General features: G+C 38.0%; 1 protein-coding gene across 1 annotated transcript in view; it reads right to left on the reverse strand.

Annotated features, from left to right (window-relative positions):
• EMILIN2 (elastin microfibril interfacer 2) overlaps window positions 1-15709 on the reverse strand; it is a 47752-nt gene that overhangs the window by 10181 nt on the left and 21862 nt on the right. The window contains exons 3-5 of the mRNA XM_075213371.1: window positions 7474-7646; window positions 2438-4318; window positions 431-793 (exon numbers count right to left, since the gene is read on the reverse strand). Of these exons, the coding sequence (XP_075069472.1) occupies window positions 431-793; window positions 2438-4318; window positions 7474-7646 (2417 nt within the window). The remainder of the gene's footprint in view (window positions 1-430; window positions 794-2437; window positions 4319-7473; window positions 7647-15709) is intronic.

Here is a 15709-nt window from a genome sequence, read left to right on the forward strand (position 1 = left end):
GAGTCATCTACAGTTTTCTGCCGTTAGTTATTCTGGTGTAAATTGACCTCCTGATTGATGATCAAGCGTTGTGCCAGCGACATGAATAAACAGTTCTGCATGTTGACCTTTGTCCTAGATCTTCCCTCCTTAGTGCATAGTGATGCAACCTATACATCCACTTTTCCTATGGCTGTGCTAATCCCCCTAATTACCCCCTCACACTACTACACTGATACCCCGCTGGGTCTAAGAGCTAAGGCTTACAGGTTTGTGGGGCATCAGAGCTGTATCCATAATAACCTTGTCACATATTAAATGTATCTACTATTCAAAACAAAGTTCTGTCTCTGTGTCAGCTATCAGTAAGGGTAAATTAAAAATTAAATTGCCCACACAACTTTATAGGGGTTTGGACTTTATAAAGAGTGAGTGAACTTAATTAACTTACCAGGTGCACCTGCAAAGCCTTTTGACATCTGCAAGTCTTGCTCCCCGTCGACACCTTGCTGTCTTCCTGATCCAATCTTCACCCCTCTACCTGGGGGGCCAGCTTGACCTTGCTCTAGAATTACTCCATTGCGTCCAGGAATCAGTGGTATGACAATAGAACCCGATGAGGTAGGCGGCACTGGTTTGGATGGAGGCGCTTTTGGTCTTGTATATGTTGGACCTTGAGGTACTTGTGCAGGTTCCACGGGTACTTGGGGGTATATTGGTTGTTGAGGAACATGGGGGTATGATGGCTTCACTGTGGCTCGTGGTTGCAGTTGTGGTATAACTTTAACCTGTGGTGTTTGTTTTGGCTCTGTACCTAAATGATAAGTCCAAAAATATTGTTTTATTATTTGTAGACTTGATTGTTAACTATATTATATGCTGTGTTTCTTTACAAGCTTAGCCTATTAATTAAAATCCCCTCCATCAGTTAGATTCCATACATCTGATATGATACGTGCAATGATCTTTGCATACTTAAACCCAGGTCCAGTTTATTCGATTACGGATTCATTACTCCTAGTTATACAGAGGGACCACATCGGTTTACAATGGTTTACATTGCACATTAACAATTTGAAATGCTTAATCATAAGATCAGCAAATAAAATATTTCTAGTGTTATTCTGGTCCTTTATATTTCAGCACAAGGGAAAAACTCTTGGGTGGAAAGTGGCAAAAAGTTACATTAACTAATTCATCTGTTATGCACTTCTGCTGTCTTGCCAGCTGTACTTTTAGAACAAAAGATTCCATTAGAGTTGTATCATTGAATAGAAATCAGACTGAACAAAGAAAATCTTAAAAATAACCATGTTAAGATTTAGCATAGACTTATTTAAATGCACGTTTTATGGAAAATAGAAGTATTCGGAATGGGAGATATTGCTCTTTTTGGGGTTTTGTGTAAGGTTATAGTACAGTACAAATGGAGCTTATTTAGTAACCCAATGCAACATGTGCAGTAACCCATAGCAGTCAAGCAGACATTTACTTTTGATTTCTAAAGAGGGCTACAATAAAGACATTTACAAATTGCTTGGTTTCAACAGCATATAGCATATTTATGCATATGACACCACATTAACAATACACCGTAGGGTTTCTTTATATTAAAAATAAATGTTTGAGATCACATGGTTTGATAAGCCTGCGCTGCATTCTGCTGTGTGGGGAATGTAATATATGCCCATCATGTGGGATAAGGATCATTGAGCCTTGTGAGAAGTACTTCAACAGCACGCATCATACAGTGAACACTGGAACAGTGTTAAATAAATACTTACATTTATTCTAAGGTCTACGTAGGCTTTTCCATCGTTCATTATGAATGCCATGTGTGTTATGGATGTAATCTCCATAAGGATTGGTTAAGCCATCCGCAAATTTAAAGTGATTTCCAGGCCTATAAAAGCCATTTAAGGGCTCATAAAATTATTTTATTGGTGTGAAAAGTCACATTGTAACCCTTATGGCATTATCTAATAAAGCCTAATTTCTTCATCATTTGCAGTGCAGTTCACCAATTTATTGAACAATTAAAACTTCTATAGATATGCCTTTTATTATCTTACAGGAAAGCTTGTGTTTAATACACAAGTGTGCAAATATTATGCTGCTTATACTAACACGTTATTATTGTGCCAATTGTACAAATTTGGTAATTACATTAGTAAAATAAGTTTTCAAGACAATTTAACTAATAACAGTATATATTCCCATTTCACGCAAAGTATGTAACAATAGAGTGAACCTTTTTAAATTACTGGAACAACAATTTGGGTGCAACACAGAAGTATGCTTGATACAAAGAAAACAATTAAGTATTTTTTCTTTTCTTTTTTTTTCTGATCACTTTATACTACACCCCAATTATGGTACAATATATAAACAGTTCTCTCAAAGTTGAGCGAAGAGTTGTTTTTTGTTATTTTATTTCATTGGCACAGTTAAATCCTACCTGCTCCAGGCTGGCTCTTGACAAGATCTTGAAGGTCAGTAGTGATTTTAGTGACCTGAGTTTGAAACACCTGGACAGAATTCTTCAGGCCATAAATGTCACTGGAATGTGACTTTATTGTTCCATTGATGTTGTGTATACAGTTCCATAAACTGGTAACATGTTTGTTAAGCCCATCTTTAATCCGTTGCAGGCTGCCAGAGATTGTGTCCAATTTTCCGCATACATTTTCCAGCTTAGAAACTCTGGTGTCAACTTTAGAAATCTCTGTTCGGACTCCCTGAGAGTTTTCTGTGCATTTCCCTTTGTCAGCAGTTAGTTCATGTTTCAATGCTTCAAACTTATCTAAGAGATTGTTACAACATTTGCCGTTAGTAGCAGCATTTGAGGTAGTGTTAAAAAGTTTTTGGACAACATCTACTTTTGCTGAAAGACCATGTTGTGTATTACTAACAGTAGAGTTAACTTTCTCTAGCTGGCCTTTAAAGGAGTTCAATTGATCATTTATGGAATCGACAGTATCTTCTATTTTGTAAAGATCGAATTTCACCAAGCCCAGTTCACCTTGTAAAACTTCCAAATCCAATGTCTTGTTTTGAAGAAGCTCAAATTTTTCATTAATTGTGTCAGTAAGCGATTTTAAGAAAAGAGAATTACCCAATTGAGTCTCAACTAAGACTTGGTATTTATTGTTGTATCCATTAGTGTTGCTCAAATAATCATCCTTGCCAAGCAACACAGATTTTAGTTCATTGTCCAGTCTTTTTATTGCATCCTTCAGCTCATCTACCTCATGTGGAACAGTATTGGCCAATGATCTGCTGGGATCAGGAGAAATATTTTTATTGGTGGCATCAGCCTGACTCTTCTCTAGCAATTGAAGCTTCAAGTCAATTAGATTGCTCATATCTTCAACACTGTTGTTAATTAAACCTCTCAATGTATCCTCAATATAAAAGCAGTGTTCTTCTGCATTTTTTTCTGTGACATTAATCCTAAAATCTAATTCATTATATCTTTCATTCCAAAACTGGTCTGGTTTTTGGTTGTTTAGATGTTGCACCTCATTGTCTACTCGGACGTTAAGAGTCCGTTGAGCTTCAGCAATTGTTGCAATCTTCTGCTCCAAGTTCTTCAGTGTTTTGTCATAGTCAGCATATTTGCAACAACTTGAACTGTTTGGTTTAGTTTCATGCATTTCAGATCGCAACTTGTCTATTTCGTTACGAAGTTCATTTTCTTTTTCTTGAACTAACTCTCTGACGCCCTGGCAACTATTATCGTTTTCTTCACATTGTTGTTGAACATCAATTAGTTTATACTCACAAGAGTTTTTTAGATCAGCCATTTTTCTGTCCATGCCCTCCAGCATCTCATTTCTTAGAGCTTCTAATTTATCATCTAAATACATCTGATGCACATTAGCACTAGGCATTGTTGCGGTTGGTCCACGTGACTGTTCCTCAAATTCAATTAAGCGTTCCTCATACAAATTGATTTTTCTACTTAAATCCTCAATTTGATCCGTTTTGTTCCGTAGTTCTTCTCGGACGCTTGTTAGTTCAGAGATTAGATCTTTTCGCCCATCCTCTTTCTCAGTGTTGCCAGAGATTCCTGGCACATAATATTCTGTTTTACCACCTGTAGCACTGGCTGAAGATTCCAGATTGTTGAGCCATGCATTTAAAAATTTACTGGCATCTTCTTGAACAGTGATCTTTAAGTTTTCATTTACTCCCGACAAAGAGGTTTGTAGGTCAATCACAGTCTGTGTAAGTTTAAGCATTTCTTCCTCAAGAGTTTGAAACTTTTTTTCCTGTGCTTCATTTAATTCTTCAAATTCTCTTTTGGTAATCAGGGTTTTTTGTTGTCCATCCACTTCTATTATGAAAGAATAAGAAATGCTGAGTTAGATGCCATATTCATATTCTATAAGTATAATTGCAAATTCATAGCTTTAAATTAGAATTGGTGTGCACGGATTATAAATCAAAGTACACCAATTTATTAAAGCTGTAATTTTTATCTTCCAGGCCAATTTGGCTTCATAGAACAAGATCTGTTGTATCTAATGCATACCTCCCACACACCACACACCTCCAATACAAACAGGTAAAGGAGGCCTTACCCAACACCATTCCATCAATTGAGTACAAACAGGTCTAAATCAGCACAGTTAAGAGGCATGCAAATGCCAGACACACATGGCTGACCCTACTGCTAGTCCCAGGTTGTGAACAGGAACTGTTGGTATATGGAGCGCTACGCTCCGTCCCCTGTGCAGCATTTCCCAGTGGTCTAGTGGGGGCGGAAATGGGGCAAGACAGCTATGTCCATATGCGCTACTGCGCATGCCCCAAAACTAGAAACTGGAAGTCTGGCTTCGTCCTGTTACTTCCATTAGTACCTGGCACAGAGACAGTCGCAGCATTAGTAGCTGCGTGGCACAATATGTATGTGTATACTTACCCCAAAAGCCTAAATACAGTGACCGGAGGCTACCTATAGTTAGTAGGAGAGTATGTACCACCACATATAAGTACTGCACGGAGGTGCAGCATACCAAAAAGCCCTGCATCTGCATAACTGCATGTATTCCAACTACAAATACAAGTGTATAAGTGCATATACATCTGCATAAACTGTAGTGCATAAACTGCTGATGTACTACTACAACTACTGTGAGTACCTGCATATATCAATCTGTTGTCAATGTTCAATAAACAGCAACCTGTTTAAGCTACCAAGAGTTTGTGGCTTCACAACCACATTAACACTGCTGAAACCTTTAATAACATCATAGGGTATAACCAACAGGAACAGTGTCCTATTTGGCCACATAGAGTGTGGTGGACTAGTTGGAGAAGATCCAGCCATTCTGAAAACAGTCCGCCCACCCAATTGTAATTTGCTTCATCTACTGACAATTTGGTCCCACCAACAACTGGTGACTACTTTTGCAATGTTTTCCAGGGCCACTTTAAATTCCCAACCTGCTCAGATTGTGCACCATGCATAACCAAACCACACGGTCTTATATATTTACAAGCTGTCCTATCCAAATAACCTATTTCCATAGTGTCGAAATACTCTGCTCCTGTTTTATACCTCCCACTGGTCCTGATTTTGGAGGGACATCCCAATTTGCAGAATGTAAAAGGGGTTGGGCTGAACATAAAAGTGGGTGGAGTTCTACCCAAAGTTGTCCCATTTGTGGCTGGAATGGGAGCAGCTTATTTTGTCCCTCCCATTTCAGGATTCTAAATGTTGGGATGTGTGCTGTTTTCTGTACTTTGTTTTCCCCACCAATTGCAGTATTCTAGTCTAGCGCAACCGAAATTGAAAAATAAGTGTTTTACTATTCCCCTTACACACCCATGCCAGGAGTCTCCATCCATGTTTTCAGAGTATGAAAAAGGAGTCAAAATCAACTTAAAACCACTTTGTGCATGATTCATTAAGGAAAGTAAAGCAAAAAAAGAGTAACTTTACACCTAGGCAAAACCATGTTGCATTGGAGGGGTAGGCAAATTTAGAATGTGATGGTAGATTTATAGTTGGGGTAGGGCATGTCCTAGAGAGATCAACTCTAAATTTAAGTGTACAAATAAATCTTTTTGGTAACCAATGAAATAAACAGTTAGAGAAACAGTCAATATTGATTGTTATAATTCTCTCTCACTGTATGTTAGGAGAGAGAAAAGGTAGTTACTCACTACTGCACTGCTTTAGCTGCTCCTCAGTTTTAAGAACATGGAGAATTTTGAATGGAACTAGTTGAAGTTGTGTTGCTGCTGATGGAACAATCATCGGCATGTTGTGGTGACAGCAGGCTGTCGGGCACAGTATAAAATAAATGTTAAGCCCACTTGGCATTTCCTGCCATCAGCACTGTAGTCATTGCAATGTATTACTGTATTGTGATGTATATAACTTGGAAATATTGCCAGGTGGGTTCCACAAGTATAAGTTTATTCCCATTTGAACAACTTGCCTTATGTATATAATTGGAAATGTAAAAAGTGTCAGTTTAAACCTAGGGCTTTGGAATTGTGCAGAAAAAAATATTCTGAGACCACTTCAGCCAGCAGCACATGGAGTATCACTGCAATAGGTGCAAATTAGCATCTGTCCTCAGCTAGGATACAGGTGGAAGGTATCACTGTTATAACCACATTCTTGTACACCAGTGGATCTCCTGTGAGTCTGTTTTTGGTTGCTAACAGTTCTTTGTTAAATTACAGATTATTATATATGTGTTATATATTTTTCTTATATATTGTTTGAAGCCCAATCTTAGATATTCCATTGTTACCTATACGCAAGAAAATATTGTCTGTCTCTTGCAAAGCCAATGAAGAAATAAACTACATGTGCTGATAAAGGCCTTGCCCATTTGTCCAGTCAAACCTAGTCCAGATTGGTTGTCTCGGTGCAGCCTACCCCCTCTGCCAGATTTCTCATACATCTAGCATAATTGGTGCAGGATATCAAATGCTTATGAATTGGCTTGGTTCCTGCCCCATCAGCAGAGTGAATACTATGGCTCAGTAACTGGGACAGCACTGTAAAGAGACCAGTGAAACTAGCTTTAGGGTAGGTTTGAGTTGTATGCTCTTTGAGTGTGGAGCTTCTTGGCTTTGCTACCGGTACTTCTTGTTATTCCTGTGTGTTTGCATATATACTAACACTGGTGGGACTACTGAAGTAGCGGTAGTTCCACCACTCTAGGAATACAATCTTTCCAAGTTGAATAATTTCAGTAGCAAAAGCCAGTATTGCCCCGAGACTCTATGGAACCCCAACGATGTTACAAGCCCAGCATATTTTTATTTTACTTCATTGTTATTGCCTGCATTATATACACTATAATTGTACATGATTACAATTGTAAAGCGCTATGGAATTTAATGGCGCTATAGAAATAAATGTTGGTAATGAAATGTTTATGATCACATTGGTACTTTTCGAATGTTCTAAATACAACCTGGTACTTGGCTAGAAATGTGCTATTGCAATGAAACAAAGGGATTCACCTTTTACGTCCTTTTTGCCACTTGGCCGAGGAGTCTGCACTGGAATCTGTTTGCTCTTGTCAGCAGATCCATCCTTGCAATCTTCACCCTTAAAACCAGGGCAGCACCTCCACTCCAGCTCTGTAACAGCTTTGTAGGAGGTTACATACCTTGGTCTGAAATTCATCCTATAACTGTAAGTGAACAAGACATGATTATTTGTATGTTTTATAGTTCATCAGAAATCAATTGAACGATTCATTAAAACTAATTATGACAATATATACCAAGTAAAAAAAATAAAATAAAAATAAAATAAATGTCATAGCAAATTATTGCTTGAAGAACAACAAATTCTATGTGTTGGCTTGGTTAGGATTTCAAGGAACGTTGCAATTTTACACATGATTGTAGTCCCAAATATGGTGCTAGGTGAGGAGACTTTTGCTCCACAAATATTGTCTCATGGGAAGCAGTCAAGTAGGTCACATAGCTCAGAGCTGATGCTACCACTAGATGACCTAAGGCCAATGTTTTGGGTGACATAATTCAGGGTTTTAATTTTCCCAGTCAAGCTCCACAATAGGTGCCAGCGGCTGGCACGAAGGAGCAGCAGTTGGCAGCATCATACCTGTGAAGCTAGTGCCCTTCTATGTCAGTGATGGGCTTGGAGTGTGGTGCTGGGCTATTGTGTCACAGCCCAACACCACACTCCCTGTCTGACAGTAGAGAAGAATATTCTGTCTCGTCACCACTCCACACAGGGTAAGAAGCAGAGGTGGGAGGGGTTACAAGTTGGGAAGGCACCTAAAGAGCATCCACCAGTCCTGATGTAGATTAAAGAAAAAAGTGTATATTAGGTAACCCTAACATAAGTCCAAAGAAATACTAGCACCAATACTAGCACTTAATTAATATTGTCTAGAATTATACTGGCTGTGTAGAGGCAATTTTGCCATAGAATAAGCAACGAGGAGCAATTCTTTCACATCAATGATCGATGATCTGTGGCCAAATTGGACAGACGTAGTAGATCAATGGTCAGGCTGAGAGAATGGATTTCAGCTGTCCCATGCATGGTGTTAGACGATGACACCACACACTGTCAATGTGCCCTACAGCATTACTGTCACTTCATTTTGGTGGTGTTGCAAGCTATTCATATTTTGGTACACTATATATATTTCCCAACTACTGACTTTTCTCTATCCCATTGTTTTGTTCCAGTTCTGGTGTATATAGAACAGATGTTACAGTGTATTGTCCATCAGTGTCGGCCGCAAAACTAGATTCTAAAAGAAACCATATTCCTCCTTTTGCATTTTGCATTTGTCTGAGGTTTCCATAAAACAAGCAAATGGGGGGTCACTGTGGTGAAATTATCTATACTTTTTTGCCCATTTTATATTTTAGGAGGCAAAAACCAAGGGTGGTAGTCAGATAGTCAGATTTTTATGGGGAATTCTACCTGCATGGTTCTCAGACCCAAACTGCCAAACTCTATAAACTACAAAAGTTATTAGTGCAATTAATATACATCTTAACAGACATAGAATGTTTACAGTGTATAATTATATGCTGGTAAATTTAGTCTATAGCTCGGTTATATGTATTTATTAATTAATGCTGAAATGATGGTTTGACACAAATTATAATTTTTTCTTTCTTAAAACTGTAATTTATCAAGCAGTGTCATTACCTTAAAAATACAGGAGATTTTTGTCGTTATTATTTTGTGCCCTGAATAGGTCACGATAGCGGAAGAGTAACAATATGGGTCATACTGTAACATACAAACTCACCACAAGGATCTTAGTGCCACAACTCTAATCACCATTCCAATTTTAAATATCAATATTAAGTGAACAAAGGAGACAACAGTATAGCATGACTAATCATATTATTGGTATAGAAGCACTACAGGGTTTGGAGGTGTATCCCTTCTTCTGGAGGTGTATCCCTTCTTCTGGTACAGATAGTAGAGATAATTCTGCCTATTTACAGAAAAGAACATCATGACTGATGTGCACCTAAATAAGAGCAATTGAAATGTTGGTGGCTTTGGAAGAGATTGGAGATACATATAGTAATGGAGTAGAAGATACAATACATATTATATAAGATCAAGGCATTTACAGAAACTCTCTTTTTAAACATGTCACTGAGTAAAAGCGTCTTACATGTATTTTTCTTTTACAGTTTCTTTATTGACAAACATGAATTGAAGTCACATCCTTATATGTCCACTGCTGTAACTTACAATAACTCTCTTCAAACATAAACTTATTTTTAAACCAAGAACAAAAAAAAAATAGTACAATCATCCTGTTTTACATTCTTTGCTCTCTTATGCCAATTCAAGTTTGTAAATTATTGTAGCGACCGATAGGTGTCTGGGGAAATGTTTATAAGGAGATCTACATCGTCATTTGCCAATATTTTACTTTTTTGCAGATGTGAAAATGAACTTTGATGAATTCAGCCATTGTAATGTAACTAAATGAATAAATTAGGTTTCAAAAACACAAACTGTATAACCAATCGTGTCCAATGACAACCAGGGACAAATGGAAAATAAAACATGGAAATCTGACCACAGGGAAGTGGGGGGGGAGGGGGGGGGGTAACAAAACAAGAAACACACACACACACAATCATGACTCAGTCTAAACAGAAAAGTCTGCAGTTCTGTCTGTATACACAGAATTTCAGCTTTGCCAACATATAAGCTGAATTTGAAGGGAATAAAGCTATCATTCTTTCCTTTCAATTGTCCTATTTCAAGGTAATAGGATCAGTCAATAACAATCTTATCTGCAAATTGCAATACACAGTATACTGAGAAGTTTGTATCTCATACTTGGCCTGGAATTTGCAGGAGGCTCCCGAATTTTGGAGAGTCCTCCCAAACTTCCAGAAGAGGAGACATCCTCATGGACCCCAGCAGGGCTTAATAACGCAAATGGCATCACCGAATCTCAGTATTACATAGCAGGGGGTGTCACCACTATTTTGCAATATTTAGCAATAGGAGAAAACCATTGGGACTATTTAGCAATAGGAGAAAACCCTTAGATTTGGTCAAAATGTGAGTTTAAAGTATTTAAGGATTTTAACTAATTGTCAAAGCCTTCTGATTGGTGACGATCGTCAGGGCTATCACTGGTGTAACCTTCGCTGGGGGACACCAGCAAATCATTGGGAAGACTAATTAACAAGGACAGCAGCAGTACAAGTATTACGTCCATCCTGTGATTTCTACCTTCATCACTGCAATAGTTGGCAGTGTCTGCAAAAAAATATTCTGTACTAAAAAAAATTTACACCTTTTTTTTTTTTTTAATTTACATTTTTTTTTCTTAACCAAATCTGGAACTTGAAGTCCAAGGTGAAAAAGGTGGAATCGTATTGTGCATTTGTTCAATGTAGAAAAATAGGGACATTTTCATTTACAAAAAAATTCCAGGGGCAAATCTTTAAAGCCTGGGACATTGGCAGGTATGACCCATACATTAGGGAATGTGTTTGTGCTAAATGCATACTTGCCTACTCTCCCGGAATTCCCGGGAAGCTCCCGAATTTCAGGGATTCCACCCGGACTCCCAGAAAAGTAGGCAAACCTCCCGGATTCGCAAAAATTCACAGTATTGAATGACAGGGGCGGGGCTTAATCGTGTCATTAAACCCCACTCTCGCTACTCAATGCCGCAAATTTCGGCATTTTATAGTGGAGGCGGGGCTATGTGATGTGACAACGTCACCACGCACCCTCCTACCCCCTGTCACATGACTTCCCGGGGGAGAAGCTTTGAAAGTTGGCATGTATGACCAAATGGTACAGGGCAAAATGAAATAATTTGTTTTAAAAAGAAACATTTAGTGATAATGTATCCTCATTTTTCTACAGTAGTCAATCATTCAGAAGTTATATGGTTATTAAGGGAATAGAGAGTACACGTTTCAATCGGACAATATAATTGCCTTCTGCTACTGAAAGCAGCATTGCCATGGGATATAATGTGTAGAAAAAGAAAATAGCAATGAAATGTGATTTATTTCATACAGGAAAAAGTTGGAAACTTTACTCAGAAATAAAAAGATTTATTTGAGCTTAGGAATTCACGAAAATATGTTCAGAGTGCCAGAGCCGTCATTACACATATTTTATAAAGCAGGTCATTGTCACACTACAAAAGGTAGTCTTAGAAATGTTTAAATCTGTTAAGCTCTTGTTCCAGTATATAAATTAGCAATTCATTTGCAGAACTAGTTTATGTAAATGCTACACAAAATATGGCTGTGCCTACAAGAAGCTCTGGATGTGCTACATGCTCATAAACAGGTGGGATTTTCGATGCACTAGCCGAATCATTAAACAGTCACTGGCATGCAACTTTGTTCTAAAAATTGGGAGTGTGTGTTCCCTTTGGCTCTTTAGCACGCACTTGAAAATATGCATGTCTATACTATACCAGGGGTACGGCCACATGGCGTTGGGGCGTGCCACGCACCCTAGGTGCATGCCTAGTGCTTCTGAATTACCAGGTCAATTCTAGCCTTCCTCCCTTCCCCCAAAAAATCCCTACATTGTCACAAATACCAACAGTCTAAGCAGTCAGCACATTTCCCTAGAATCAAGACTGTCCCACCTAAACTGGGACAGTTGGTAGGTAGTCTAGGTATACCCACATGGCCAACATAACAGCCCCATTCCCATAATGTATAGCTCCATCATATCACCATATAGTCCCTGTCAAATCCTGACACCCAGAACAGAGGGACTCTCCAGCCTAAATAGAAACAGTTGGGAGCTATGCATATATCTTGTGATAAATAAGTTTGAATACCTACTAATATGGTGGATATATTTTGCACTATGAAATAAGAAAGTTATGTATACAGACAAAGATGCAAGGCTGCCACTAATAATTAGGTGATTATTTATGGCAAACCCCCCCCCCCCCCACCCTAATGCCTAAAACAGTAAAAATGAAGGACATCATTTTACTTAATTCCACCCTGGCGACTTCAAAAAAAGAGCGCTGGCCGCTGCCATGGAGGAGAAGCAGTTGGTAGCTTCTTACCAGTGAAGCTTTCGCCTGTTACTCCTCAATGTCAGTGATACGCTGGGAGTGTGGTACTTGGTTATGATGTCACTGCCATGTGCTATACTCTGTCTGAGAATGCCAACCCCACCACACTCTTGCTAAGGTAAGAGAGGGGGCAGCCTAGGTTGCACCCAGAGCTTTCATTGCCCTGCAGAGATAACATACTCTATATATTATGGCATTTTTAGCTTGCTGCCATCACTGTTAAAAACACTGGAAACAAGCATGGAAGTGGAATGCAGCCGTGTTTTATTTTATTGGTTAAATGACTTAAAAATTCACTGAATATGACAGTACAGTTTGTGTGTGAGTTCAGTCAATCTTCCCCATCGGTGTCAAGTGACATGTGTGCGCGCTGCTTACAATCATCTCCCATGTTGTCACACGTCGTCAGAACAATACTCTTTCGTAATTCAAGCAAACTGCTTGGTACCCGGTAATCTGTGGCTGTTGTGCTCAAAACGTTATCATTATACGTTTGGTAAGTTGATGTCCGAGTACATTTATATGACAGTCTGTCGTTGTTTATCAAATGTACTACCCGTTTGTGCTGACAATGGTATTTATTTCTTTTTAGTTTTCTTGCGGCCCACAAGAAAACTTTGATTATTTGGCCCAATTGGGGTTTTGAGTTTGACATGCCTGCTCTAACACACACACACACACACACACACACACACACACACACACGACACACACACACACACACACTTCCTATGTTGCTGATTGAGTCTTCATTCTGCTAGTTTTAAAGAATGTCAGCATGTAATATAATGCATGGAGCATGAAATGTTTGCCCAAAATAGATCCTCTGTAGAATAATGATCTTGAAGCATTTACCAATCACTACTGATTTCAGTGATGAATATGGCCATATGGGGGCAAGTTGTGGCTTCCTCGGTTTGATCAGTAACATTTAGATTTTAAAATTTCAATAAAGTAATCAGAGAACTGAAGATCATCAATTTGAAGTTAGTGACCCATTTTGGAATTGTAAATGTGCCAATTTGCATTATATACACATTTTTAGAACTTATAGTTAAGCAATTATATTAGAACTCATCATAATACAGATATTAACAGTTGTGTTTATATATATATATATATATATATATATATATATATATATATATATATATATATATTAGCAACATGTATGTATTACAGCACTTTGACACAAACATTTTGGCTCAGGTAGAGTGCTATATTTTATTTCTAATAGAACATTGACTTGTTCAAGATAAAGATGACCTAAAGTTGCTGTTTTAATCCAAATACTCTAAGACAAGCATTTCTAGTAATTACAATTCACTTACTGTGAGATGTACTAAAAAAGCTAAAAAAAAAAAAAGAACATGTAGAAATAAAAATAAGGTTTCACAAAAAAAAAAAACACCTGAATTCGATACAAAACAATATATACATTACAGAGTTTCATGGACTTCTAAGTATGGAATCTAAACTGTTCTGTCAGGGAGAATGTAGCAGTGTCATACCATGATTCCTATGTAATGCTCACATCTGGAATATATTTGCTATCCTATATTTTAAATATATAGCTTTTGGAAAAATATATCCAATTAATCAGAACTGCATTTAGTTCTCCATAGGATTCCTTCTTCTACTTGGCTTATTCACAGATGATGACCATCTAAGATCACTGGAAAAACATTAGAAAATGACCCTGGTCTAGAAAAGGAAATGAGACTTGCAAAGAGAATGTTAATGTAAATTATTACAGGTCATGTAACTGTACTAATGGTGCAGTTGTACTAGCTCAATTTTTTCAGGAGGTGGCATTTGTCAACTGTATATTTTGGCTATACAATTATATGGACAAGTAGCACCATACATGCCAACTTTCAAAATCATGTGACAGGGGGTAGGAGGGGGCCTGGTGATGTTGTTGCGTCACCATAGCTCTGCACCCACTATAAAATGCCGAAATTCACAGCATTGCATAGTGGAGGCAGGGCTTAATGACGTGGTTAAGTCCCGCCCCTGGCATTCAATGTTGTGAATTTCAGTGAATCCGGGAGGCTTGCCTACTCTTCTGGGAAATTCGGGAGCCTCCAGGGAATTCCGGGAGAGTAGGCAAGCATGAGTAGCATAATTCATTATGTATCATAAATTACTTAATTAGGTACACAAAATGTGTAGATGGGCCACAAACCAGTTGTGTAATTGAGAGTCAAATTAATCATAAAATTGCTATTTGCAAAAGAAAATTATTTTTGCACCAGCAAAAAATTTGTTGTGTATAAAAATTAGGTTATACCCCAAGTCTAAAGCAGCAATCCAACCGTTTTTTTTTCTGTAAATAGCAAGTAAAGTACCTTTTTAGCATGCATCCAATAATGAGTTGTAGGAGGACAGCTAAGAAAAAGTATCTCCTTCTAAAGATCTCTCTGTAGGACACATATGAATGGCTGGCAGGCACACACACAGGCACAGACTTGCAGCTTGTTATGTAAAGGCAGAGTGGGAAGGAGGAGATTTTAACAGTGCAGACAGAGCTCAGGGTGGCATTCCAAAGCCTCTGTGCTCACTACTACATGCCATGTGACTGTGGTTGCCATGGTAGTCACATGACACTATAGAAACTTTGCAGGATTATAAATCATAAATAGCAACCTGATGAAACAAAGTAAGTAAAGATGGCAATTACCAACATTCTTCGTATAGCCTACCACAGTGATCTATTTTTTTTTAAAAAACTAATTTTTCACAGGACTGCTGCTTTAAATAAAAAAAAACAAAAACAAAACATTTGCTATATGCAAATCACTGGCATGCAGAATTAATATCATTCACTAGTTTCTGCCGCACATCATCATACAGTCACTTTGCCTTTAAAATTATTGGGCATTTCTGCATAATGGATATAATTTATCAAAATATTTATATATTCTTTGCAGAAAATAAATTAAATAAGAAATCAAGAAGTAAGTTCAATTGGTGATCATATTTGTTAAACACCCTGCGGCGTAAGAGTAGGAATGTCATATCCCTTGTGATGTACAAGTAAGTGCAATGCTTTATTGAAGCGGAGATGGATTTTGCAGTGTCCAAGGGATATATTTAATAAACTGCGGGTTTCAAAAAGTGGAGATGTTGCCTATAGCAACCAATCAGATTCTAGTTATCAA

Source organism: Mixophyes fleayi, chromosome 5 (assembly GCF_038048845.1).
Source record: "Mixophyes fleayi isolate aMixFle1 chromosome 5, aMixFle1.hap1, whole genome shotgun sequence".
NCBI classification, from domain to species: domain Eukaryota; kingdom Metazoa; phylum Chordata; class Amphibia; order Anura; family Limnodynastidae; genus Mixophyes; species Mixophyes fleayi.